General features: G+C 39.8%; 1 protein-coding gene across 1 annotated transcript in view; it reads left to right on the forward strand.

Annotated features, from left to right (window-relative positions):
• The window catches only part of LOC308071767 (FRAS1-related extracellular matrix protein 1-like), a 172272-nt gene that overhangs the window by 81860 nt on the left and 78105 nt on the right, over positions 1–12307 (forward strand). Inside the window, 4 exon segments of the mRNA XM_080407695.1 lie at positions 410–1175; positions 6189–6228; positions 6232–6351; positions 6468–6605. Of these exon segments, the coding sequence (XP_080263821.1) occupies positions 853–1175; positions 6189–6228; positions 6232–6351; positions 6468–6605 (621 nt within the window). The 5' untranslated portion in view covers positions 410–852.

Below are 12307 nucleotides of genomic sequence, written 5' to 3' on the forward strand. Positions count from 1 at the left end.
GAGTGAATCAGGCTTGACATAAAGTCCTTCCTGTTGCAAATGAGTTTTGGACCATTTTGGCTTCCTGTGCAGGACATACAAATCTTGCAGAGAGCAGGGAACTGTCCTTGAAGCATAGAGCTTGGGTCTTGTAAAATAATGGTCTACTAAACAAAAGCAAGGGTAGAAGGATGCTCTGCCATCTACTATGTAAGCTAGTAATTATGAGGTTCTGTGATTTTTGGTTACTACCACAACTGAATAAGGTTGGTGGTTTTTTTTGGTGCTGTATATATGGGTTTGAACATCTCCAGGTAAACAGCTTACGACTCCTCTGATTCTGTTGTTTCTCTGTGATGCTGTATATATGGGTTTGAACATCTCCAGGTAAACAGCTTACGACTCCTCTGATTCTGTTGTTTCTCTGTAGCATGTTCCTCTCTGCACAGCGCGACCTTAGCCTGTCTGCATGCCAGGGGAGCGATCTCCATCTGTTGAACACTTGTCAGATGAACTCCTGACCTACAGTGATCTAACACCCTGCAACACCTGCAAGCTGCTCAACCATGGCCACTGGGCCACTGAGTGACATGGAGCAAGATGCACCCGCAACAGCTTGGAAGAAACTGGGTCACTTTTTTATAGGCTTTAAAATATAATACAAATCAAAACTCCTGATAGCGGTAAAGCTGGAAGCAATTTCAAGCCTTTCTTAAGCAGAAAGGCTGCTCTTGACTGTTAATTCCCAGAAAGAAACACTGAAACACTAACCTGTCATCCACTGACCACTTCAACGATGTTAAAGGAGGCACCTGGACTCGAAAGATAGATGCTCTGCTTGGTTTTCTCAGGCTGGATATTCTGGTATTTCTGATGTATCTTGAATATATAGAAGCAGCAAAACTTGTCTCGGGGAACAGAGGCATCAGCACAGCGAGGGGACAGATGGTGTATGTTACCGAGACCAAACTACAGTTCGATGTTCCCAAAGAGAGCGATTCCTGCAAGGTAGGAGCAGTTTTAAATGAGCCAGTGAGACAGAAAGTTAGAAAACAAATGCTCTGGGTGTGGGATTGTTCTGATGACGAGGGATGGGGTGGTCCTCTGCCCTGCCAAGATGCTGAGGGCAGTGCCTGGGCGTGGGAAATCGGTGTGGGGAGAGCTGTTGTCTGGAGGGCTCAGCTCCGGCAGACTTGAGAGGAGCCAGTGGAGAGATCATCACCCGCTTTGAAGACTTAGTAAGTCATTTTAAACCGAAGTGCAAGTGTTGGTTTAGGTAAGTTCCGTGTTTTCAATGGGGAAGGTCTTTTCCCAACATGCCCTGCTAACGAATGACATTCCCTGAATTGTGAGAGTTCATAAACCTTTCAGAAAACTTCTGTTTGATATTCAGGCTTTATTACAGTACATTGATATGGTTTTATTTGCCATATAGTTGTTCCTAGTGTAATTGTTTTTGCAATTAGAAAAGAATATAGACTAAGTGATAGTTACAGTTTTGTTTACTGTGTTGCAGAAGACTTACATTTATATTTTGCCTTCAAATTTTGCAATTTAAAAGAATTTTTAAAACTGTAGAATTTAGAGGGAGTGTTTCTTTATCACTAATTCCTGTAGGCTGTCTGCAGCTAGTCTTGGCTGCAGATGAACTTGAAAAGGATACTTATACGCTCCTGGAATATAAATTAATCTCTAACTTCTCTAAGTTGAATTCATGATACCCTTTTTTATCTTCTCAGAACAAGAGAAGACATCAGTTAAATTGTCACAAATAGACCCTAAACTGTTGCGAAACAGCATCTGATATCCTAGATTAATCTGAAAGGTATGTTTTCAGATTTCAAAAACCTCTCCTTAACCTCCATTCCACAAATAGCTTTACGCTGAGATGAAGTGTAGACAAATACACAATAGAATCTAAATATCAGTTTCTAATAGGAACTGCTGAGGGGTGTGTGCTATATCCTCTCATAGCAACCATAGGCCACATCTCAGATTTGGAGGCTGAATGGATCCTATTCAATCGTTTCCATGGTTGCACAGAGTTTCATGTACCCGATAACATAAATATTTCAGTCCTTAATAGAATAACTTGTACAAAGGTAATTTTTTCCTCTTTATTTCCTACCTTAAATTATTACTGTGTAAATGATTGAATAAAGTTATAACATGAAAGTTATTACATTCAAACTTCAAATGTTGTTGAGATTGTTTAGCTTGAGTTCAAGCTGACAGTACTTATGTAAGTGAAATTTCAGGTGCCTCTGGTTTGACACTGTAGGATTTGGCTGGTATAACAACAACGTTTATTTCTTTACTAGCTTGTTAGTACCATTTATCTTAACAAAAGCTTGACTGCCACTTCTTGTCTGGCAAAGTTAAGGATGCTGACAATAGCTGACCGTTTTTGGAAGATAGTGCGAGGCTGAGAACTTATAGGTGGGATGTCAGCTGCGGTAATGTGACATATTTTAAGCCCAGTTAAATTACATTGGATCAGTGAAAAATTGTTTTTTAAGGGAGTGCCTCCTTTTGTGTTTTAATACTGATGAGTCGGAGATGATTATTGTCCTTGCCTTTGCTGTCACCTAGGGTTTTCAAAGGCTCATCTCTGCTGGAAGTTGTCCACTACCTCATTTTTTATGTCCTGAAAAATTCAGCTGTTAAATGTGGTAGCTATTAGGATAACAGCGCTTCAGAACTACACCTTAGCCAACAGTTAAACTCCCTGATAGACATTGCTTTGCTTGGGCAGCTCCGGGAGACTGGGGCTTTCATACAACTTAAAACTGTAAGTGCTTAGGCTGTATGAATGATTCCTTTCAAAGTACCAATAACTTGTAGGTGCTGTCCTTCTGGGACCAGCCATGGCTGATTGAGGGGGTAGGATAACAGGGAAACCTTGCTATGGGGAAGCAGCATCGTGTAGCTGTCCATTTGATTTACTGGAGAAAGAAATGTTCTGGCAGTCCCATTTGACATTTCAAGCCTCGGTGGGTATATCCAGCCCTACTCAAGCATAGGGTATAAGTATCCATCTCAGTACCACAGAATAAAATATGCAGAGGTTTCAAAAGAGCTCTTCAGAAATACAACAGAGAGCTTAAAGAAATTGTCCAAATGTGTGTGACTTTGATATTTATAATGGTTAGTTGCTACTGAGATGTAATCAGCGCTGAGTTTTGGCCTCTGCTTTATAACTGAAAGCCTGTGAGAGTGCATAGAGCACCCTAAACCTTCCAGTGATTTATCTGAAGTTTTTATTATCTGGCTCACAGATGTGTATTAAAGAACTGTTTACAAAGAAGAGCTCAATGTGCAAAAAGGTTAAATTCTTAGCTTGTGTAAACTGTTGTTTTCCCACTGAAGTCAACAAAGTTGCCTTGTGATGTACCCCAGCAGAAGATCTGGTCTCTAACGAACATTCGATGTAGCGTTCTTGGCTGCGTCCATGAATATTTCAGAGTGTGCTGAAGCTGGGCTCTGAATGTATTCATTCATAGACCACTGTATAAATGATCAAAGGAGAGACTTCTTGATCTTGTATGTAATAAATCCTCTGCTTTCAGGTTTAGTGAACTGGAGACTATCATAGAAATACTTGTTCCTCACGTACAGATCAGGAAGCTGGAGTCAAGTATTACTCACACTGGAAAATGCATCTGGAAGCCCATGAACTGCTTGTCACATCTGACAGAGCAGACAGAAGCATCTCAGCCTTCATTTACTGTGGAGGTGTGCATCATGTCCTTGGAGACATTGCTTGTTGCTTGAGGTCAAATAGCGGCAGAGGAGAAAGGGGTATTTACCTGAATATCTGAAAAATGCAAGCAGAAGGAAAGGCGACTGATTTGAAAACAACCAATATGTGTTGGGATAAGCTTATTTTTGGATTTCAAACCATGCATTATAGAAATATTGCCTAGATTTTTAACAAGGATTGTTTTAACAAGGATTTCTCTTAGTTTGCAATTCATCTAGGGGTTTTTTTGCATCTTGCAGGTTTCTTTACAGAACAGTGGTAAATCCTTAGAAAAAAAAATGATATGACAGTTTTTCTTGGGTTATGAAAGAAGTACAGAATGTCTTTTGCCGGCCATCCAAGCAGTTGTACTCACATAAGAATTGTCTTAAAGCAACACTTTCTAAGGTTGCTTACAATCTGAAGATATTAGAGAAACCTGTATAAGGAAGACTAGCAATGAAAGTAAAGATCAGAACTTTTTCACCCTTTCAAGGTTTCTTAAGGGGATGTTAATTCTTCAGTAGTGTACAGCAGTGATTCATGGGACTGACAGTGCTCAAATCTGATCTCAGTCAAATAAACACTTTAAAATATTGTAGCAGGGGGATTTGCTTATCTCATGTACATCGCTGTGAATGTTCCCTATGGTACACTGGCTGAAATTTTTTAAAGAAAAACCATCTTCACCAAGGACTTCTGTGATGGATACCCCCCTTGCAAAGGGCAGAGAAACAGTGACAGGTGGAAAATACAGCCTGGTGAGGCAATATTTCCAAAGAGAAATACTTTTCTTTCAGGATAAAATATTTTAACTTCAAATATTAACTCCTTTCAATTCTTTTTTTTTTTCCCCCTGTAGAATTGCTCACCTTACACTGACAACAGTACAGTTTGCCAGAAACTCTAAGCGTGTGCCTGAAGATAGACACCCACACACTTCCAAAGAATCTCTGTAGGACACTGATGCATAAACTTACTTTCATACTTCAGTTTGTATTTAGTTAATATTTTGCCTCTCCTTCTCCTTCTGTTAGGGAGAGTTATCCAGAGCTGCTACTACTGTTTAAACATGAGTGATCAGAGTGGTTCAACACTGATGCTTTAGCATTAGTTGAGATGTGATTTCTTTAAATGTGAAATAAAGCCCTTTGTGAATTGTTTCCTTTAGATGGCAAGCTAAGTTATATTGCCCTAGTTACAGGCCTGCCATCCAGGGTCAAAAGAATTATGTCGTATAAAGACTAACAGTGAAGACCCGGGGTATGGGTCTGCAATACCAGTACCAAAGCCCCGCATCGCCCAAGATGGATGACACTCCCATTCACTTAGAGATCACAGATAAAAAACAGTCAGTTTCAATTGGACAGCAGATATTGGCTGTTTGACATATATTCAGTGATTTTCTAGAAAAGTAGTAAGGTCTTGCCAGCTACACTTAGGCTGTACTGATTTATTGGCCCAGTGTTGCATTGCTGGGCATGAGTGGGGATGTTGTGGCTTCCTGGTACCTGGACTCGTCATACCTTTTTATGATCAGCAGTCTGAAGTGCCTTGCCATGGCTAAATGACATAAAAAGGAAACAGTGGTCCATCACAATCCTTGGCCATTATCAGCTATACAAAGTATGTAAGATTGCCTGCCTGTATTGAATTTATGTTATTTATTAAAAGTAGAGCTGGGGTAGTTTGTTAACATCTTTTTTTTTTTTTTTGCCTGCTAGCTGGGTGATCATCAGAAGTAGCTATGGCCACTTCTGCACACAAACAAAATCACTTTTGTGAATTTCGAAAACCCCGTGGGTTGTCACCCCTGTGGAGGGTGTATGCATCTTTCCCGTTCAGAATTCAAGTTGCCTGGATGAACAAGCGCAAGCTGGGATTTTTATCATTCGTGCCATGTCTTCCTACACTTAACTGACATAACTCATAAAAAACCAAGTACCAAAATATGCCAAATTAGTGATTGGATTGCTCTGTGCATCTATGCTAACCTGTGTATCACCCCTCTTTGTGCACTTGTTTAAGAGGTTAACAGAGAGTCCTGCCCTTTTGAATGGGAATTCTGCCAGCAGCATCAACTGGGACAAGATTATTGACTGTTTGAGGCAAAGCTTAGAAGATAATTGTTGTGTTTAACAGTTAATTCTATAGCATTATCCCAGTAACTTGTTAGTGCATCTAAGAGTTGCTTGATGTCTATATATATACACACCCACACATGTGCACACACTTGCCTTTGGGAATTCACATGCTTCTGCTAATATGTATGCAAAAGATTCACTGGGCTTTCTTATTTGTAAACAGAAAATGTTTGGACTTACATCCTGATAAAGGGAGCTATTACAAACACAACATGAAGCTGCGTTTATATCTTATGTTCATCTTAGAAGCTTATCAGTTCAGCCTTGCGCACTTACAGCCACGGTTCAAGACGCTGAAGATGAAGAAATGCCAAAAGACAAAGTAATGTTGCATGTTGCTACCCCCTGCCCCCACTACAGGGATAGTTCACCCATTTGGAGAACTGTACACAGACCATTACATCCTTCACTCGGCAGGATCTGTATGATCTGAGAATTGCTACCTGCCACCCGACGTGTCTCATGCTGGGAGACAGGTCTATGAAATAACGGAGTCTGGCTGTCTGCAGTCAGGACTGCTGTACTATATCCAAAGCAAGCTTGCCAGTCAGCAAATGCTGCATTAATCTTTCAGGGAGTGTTTGTTTTGCTTGTTTTGCTAGGCTGAGTTTCAAGCAACTGATAATGTGTTCATGAGCAGTTCTTCTGTTACAGTCCATTTTTCAAAAAGTGCAAAGACTGATGCTCCCAAGGTTGGGTGGAACATGGGTATGAAGGGTTATATACGATGTCACTTCAATGTGTGAGCTTACGGTGCTTTTGAGTACACGTTAATATATCTGTGCAGGTACATTTGGGACAGTGGAGTTATGGCTCTTTGAAGCCTGCTGAGTGTTTTTACAAATATGCCTTGGACATGGTCCTTCTCTGTTGGCACTAATTCTGCTAGTGGCGTTACCTCACTGCAAATGAGATGTGCATTTGTTTGCTTAGTAGTAGTCAAACCTTCAGACTGCTGAAGGATAAGGCAAAAACTTTATGGCTCACATGTGTTTAAATATTGAAATACCTGGAATTTCAGGAGGTAAATGACAGTGTGCCTGGCTTGTTCCCACTTGTACCTGCAGTGCTGCTGCTCTGTCCAGCTGTATCACTGAAGTTACCGTTCTCACAGGCACTCAAGCCCCATCCTTCTAAGTATTTTTCATTTAATTGCTCCAAGCAAAAATTTAGATACCAAAGTACCATTTAGGAGGTGGAAAAATCAAGTGTGATTCTGGAGCTTCCCGTGTAGGGCCTTTAAATTAAGAGACGTTTTTCTGTCTCTTCTTTTTGGTTTCTTGAAGATACTCTGTGTTATTTGTTGACTTGCAAAATAAAATCTAGCAACGTTTCTACAAGTCAAGAGAATTTTAGCATCCAGGGTGAGAGCAGAAGGATGTACTGTGATCTCGAGGTCTTTTAGTCTGTTTACATACTCTGAAAGAATGTGACTGGGCATTCAGTCTGTTAGTGATGCTGATCAATGATGATTTTTACAGTGTTGGGATAAGACAAATCCAGTGGATGTTTCATGTGCACATACTTCCCCTGGAAACTTTTGCTGAGAAGGGATCTTAAAATCTATTCTGCTAAGAGTACTCCAAAGGAAATATTACACTTTTAAGTGTATTTTTCATGGAAATACATTTACCCTGTGTTTAAATTTAAGGCGGAAACGTACTCAGAGAAAGTTACACGTGGGGAGAAAAGGGGAATAGCTCAGTGCTCTTCTGTTTTCTGGCTTTAATTTTAAAGAAATTTTCCTCTCCTTTACTGTTACCTTAATCTTGCACCTTTTCCTAGTCACAATAAAGATGATTAAAAAGGTAGAAATGAAAAAAAAAAAAAAAACCAAAAACGGTTTCGAAATTCACCACTTTGGGGGCTGGGTTACGCACATTTTTTTGTTTCTTTTTGGTTTTGATGTTTTTACTCTAAAGGTCAAATCGCTTAGTTAATATACTGGTCTGGAAGGACTGCAGGCTCGTGCAGACCTGGCATGCAGCAAACAGGCTGGCTAAATGGGGAAAGCTGGCACTCTTCCTCGCCTCCTGCAGACATAAGTGCCATGAGAATTCCCTCGATACGGGGAAGTGTTGTGGTATTAGACTCAGCATTTATTGGTGTGATAGCAGGATAGTTCTTCCAGGCTCGAATAAACATTATAAAACCGCGCTTCTCCAAATCCATTGCTTAAATTGGATGTAAGAGAGGGTTTAGCATCTTCTATTTTGCTGTGAATCTCTTTGTGAAGAGTAATGCAAATCCTTATGATCAGTCCTCGGTTGTAATATATATGTGTATCATAGGGCTCAGCTTTGTAGGATGGTCGTGCCCTATTATGTAGCATACTTTAAAGGCTGCTGGTAATGATAACCTGAATACTGTCCAGCTCTTGGTGACGGAAGGTCCCAACATGGACGGATCACAGTGCGGGGTATGATGTGTCAGATGTGAGTTGAACTATGGGATGCAATGCCTACAAAATACAAGCATGATTTCTCTTGTAAAACTTATCCTCCTAATTTCCTTAAGCAAGGTTTGATTCTTTTGCACATATTCTAGAGAAAATAACATAAATTCTTTGGAAAACCAAAAGATTTTGATATCTTTTGCAATTCCTGCAGTGAGAGCATACAGACTTCAGGCTGATTACTAACTACAGTGCAATGTATATCTGAGGGTGAAAAAATAATCGTGTCATTTCTTTGGAATGTGATCTAATGTTCACTGAAGTGAATGAAAAGGCTCCTGTTGGGTTTAAGTGGATCCAGCCTTTACACGGTGAACAGAAGACGTGTGTCTGATCTGTTTAAATGTGAAAATGTTATTGGTAATTTATGTTGATAGAAAGAGCACATGGTAGCTTTCTTCCTGCATTTATATAACAGGAGGCAAAAGCCTCAAGTGCACAGTTCAAAAACTGTAAAGATGTAGTTGCCTATTATCAGCATGATGACAGGGAAACAACAAAAGGTTAGGCTGTTTTAAGAATATTCGATGGAAGGCAAAGCATTAGGCACTGGTTTCCCATTAGGCACTGGTTTTCCATTGCCATCCTACCCAAGGATGACAGCTTCCCATTCCTGGTAAACAGTGTCATCTTCAAGCTTTCAAAAGGGGAGATCATTCATACTGAAACACCCATATTGATGATTTCTGATTTTTATTCAAGTGATGATTATACTCTCTCTAAAATAACCGAGCTAACAAGTGCAGGAGAGGTTATCAAGGAATCCTGTGCAGCTGGGCCAGGCAGGGTGTTGCAGTCTGTGGAGGTGACAGTCTCCTGGTACTGCTCAATAGCAGAGCAACTAACATTTGGGAATGCGGGAGTGAGTTGTCTACACCAGCTAACAATGCATACAGCTGTTGCCCCTGTGTTATGATGAGTGAGGTTACCTTGGACTGGAATGAATAGAGGACTAATAGGAGAAAAGAAAAACAGCAAATGACTCTCTAAAATGATCTGTGATGGATCCTGTATTTTTAAGATGTCCCTGTGTCAATGTGCTTGCAAAGAGATATCTCCTACAGCCTTGTTTACCATCATTATTTTGGAGAGGAGATTTTTCAGGACTCATATGAATTAATTGTAGTTGATAGTCAAGAACCTCTTAATCTTTGATGATCAGGGAAGTGCAGCTGCCTTTTTTCTTTTTTTTTTTTTTTTAAGATGACATAACATATGAAATATTTGTTTCATATACATGTTTCAAAATACATGCAGAAGAATATTGCATAGTAGGAAAGTGTGCAGGAATAAGATGGCTGAAGCTGCTCACCTGTAATAACATGATGCTTCATATGTCCAATTCCTGTTTTACATTAATGACTTGATTAAAATCAACATAGTTGCTCTGGATTTTCACCAGTATTAAAACAGGTGAGAGCAGAGGCAAAAAGACCAAGTGACTTTTTTTCTTTTTTAAGTACATTGATTCAATTTGTTTGTTTCTTTGGAACACTTAAATACAGAAAATTAATAGAAATGTCAAGACACTGGGAAAAAACAACATTGAAAGGGAATTTCCATGAATTGATGAGCTGAGAGCTGAGCTGGTACCAGAAGAGTGGGATCAGTCATTGGTCAGATACTGTATGCTGGATCTCCACGTTTTTCAGCTGTCTTCAAGACTGATGCCTCATGTTACATGAGCCAGAGAAAGCCTGGAACTACACAACCTGTTGTCAGAGAAACATGCACGACCACAAAGCATGAACTCCACTCTCCAGACACCCAGTCTCCAGGCAATTAACTTCTGTGTGCTGCTAGTACTTTGTTTCTTTCACTTCTCCTGTGTATGTATAAAATTCTTGAATTATACTTTACAAGGTGATAGGAGAAAAATCTAACATTTATTTTGCCCTTCTGCAGATTTCTACAGTGTAGGAAAGCTAATTTTTACAGTCTAAAAAGCAACCAAACAAAATAAGTCCTGTTATTCCTCACATGACATCTTTCAGGTAAACATGAAGGGCATCTGACATAATTTGAATTATTATTACCATTTTTTAAAAAAATATCTGTTTTCATAAGCAGATGTTGGGACAGGCATAAGAATAAATCTAAATGTTGGAAATTTGGAATCTAAATTTTGACATTAAAGTACAAAAACAAGAGCACAAAAGTAGAAATTTGGCCTGGGCAGAAGTCTGGCATCACCTTCTCAATCCCGCTTCTGACCTTTCTTTAAGGGGAAATTGAATATTGTGCAGGTTCACTGCAAAGAACAACGTTCCCTGCCATATGCATGTCCCTGTCAGTGCATATACTTCATAGAATCGTAGAATCATTTAGGTTGGAAAAGAACTTTAAGATCATCAGGTCTGACCGATAACCCAGCACTGCCAAGTCCACCACTAAACCACAGCAAAAGTACCACAGCTACGTGTTTTTAAACACTTCCAGGATGGTGATTCCACCACCTCCCTGAGCAGCCTGTTCCAATGCTTGACCACCCTTTTGGTGAAGAATTTTTTCCTAATATGTAGTCTAAACCTCCCCTGGCACAACTTGAGGCCGTTCCCTCCTGTCCTGTCTCTTGTGACCTGGGAGAAGAGACTGACCCCACCTGCTTACAGCCTCCTCTGTTCCCTCAGCTGCTTCTCATCAGACTCGTGCTCGTAAGACTTGTTCTTGAGACCTTCTCTGTGATCCTTGCAAAAGGAGGCCACTGATTTTCTTGCTGTCTCACTGAAATTTTCCTGTGTGGACACCAGTGCTTTCCAGAAATGTAAGTGTTTTTCATTTTTCTAATGAACAAGCTATATATTTCAAAGACCTACATAAGCTTCTGGGTGCATGTTCACCATAGCAGACAGTTCTGCTTGCTCCTGACTCCCTGCAGAGTAAGAGATTTGCAGTTTCTGTGCCAAACCAGTCAAACCCCACATCTCACATCGTTCACTAGAAAATGAAAATGGTGAGCTGTACATGACGCTCTTGTTTCTGTTCCCTGCCAGCACTTTGACACATCTGGCAGGGAAGTTCACTGTATGAAGTGTTTTCTGCCTTAGTGAGATCTTTTTATGATGTTGCTTGAAAAATCCAGGTTTGCCAATTCCTTTGTTGTATAATAAGCTATGCAGTTTGTTCCACACATTTATTGCCTGGCGGCTTCTTGTAGTTTTGCAATTTTCTTGTGTTGTACCACTTGGTAAGCAAGACCCCGCTAAAGTCAGAGCATAAAGTTTGTTCAAGGTGCTCGCGTATTTTGAAAGTAGCCAGACAGGCATTTTCTACACAAACGCAAATTATTCATTGAATTTATTCCATCTGGGGTTAGTACGTGTGCCTGTATTCTTTGCTAAGTGTTTTAGCAAATACTGAAATCCCAGGTATGTTAAGGGGATCAGCGAAATTCGTGCCAGTATTAAATGAGTATTTGTGGAAAGTGAATTTTAAGTACACTGTGTAAAGCCTATAATGCTTAAAGCTATTTTTTTCAGGTAAATGGTTAAACTCTGCTCTAAGATCAATTTGTCCAGAACAGTAAGAAAGGAGAAAAGAAGTGAAAGTACACTTGTAGTGAAGAACATACAAGCATATGAGAGGATTATGTGGGAAATTAAAATAGGCAGTTGAAGTCTTAGAGGCATTCAAGAGACTTCATTGCTTCCAATAGCAATTTGTTTATGGAGACAAATAAAGCTAAACCTATTTGTTTTTTTCAAGTAGCTCTAGTAACTTGTAAGATTTGTGTCAGACTCCAAGTAGAAAATGATCGCAAATTACATTCCAGAGAATAACAATAAAAGCTTGGTAAGAGGAAAGCAATACTGAAGCTTCTTCAGTGAGCTCAGTAGCTTTAATTGCCTTTTTTGGAGGATTTCATAAAACTCTGAGCCCATTTTCTCTTCTATAGAAGTATTGCAATTCATCTGCACTGGTTTTTTTGCTTGGTCTTGTTCTTGTCTTTACCAAACTCACATTTCAGCTTTGTGCCTCTGGTTATTA

The sequence above is a fragment of the Falco punctatus genome, assembly GCF_963210335.1.
Source record: "Falco punctatus genome assembly, chromosome: 11".
NCBI lineage: Eukaryota > Metazoa > Chordata > Aves > Falconiformes > Falconidae > Falco > Falco punctatus.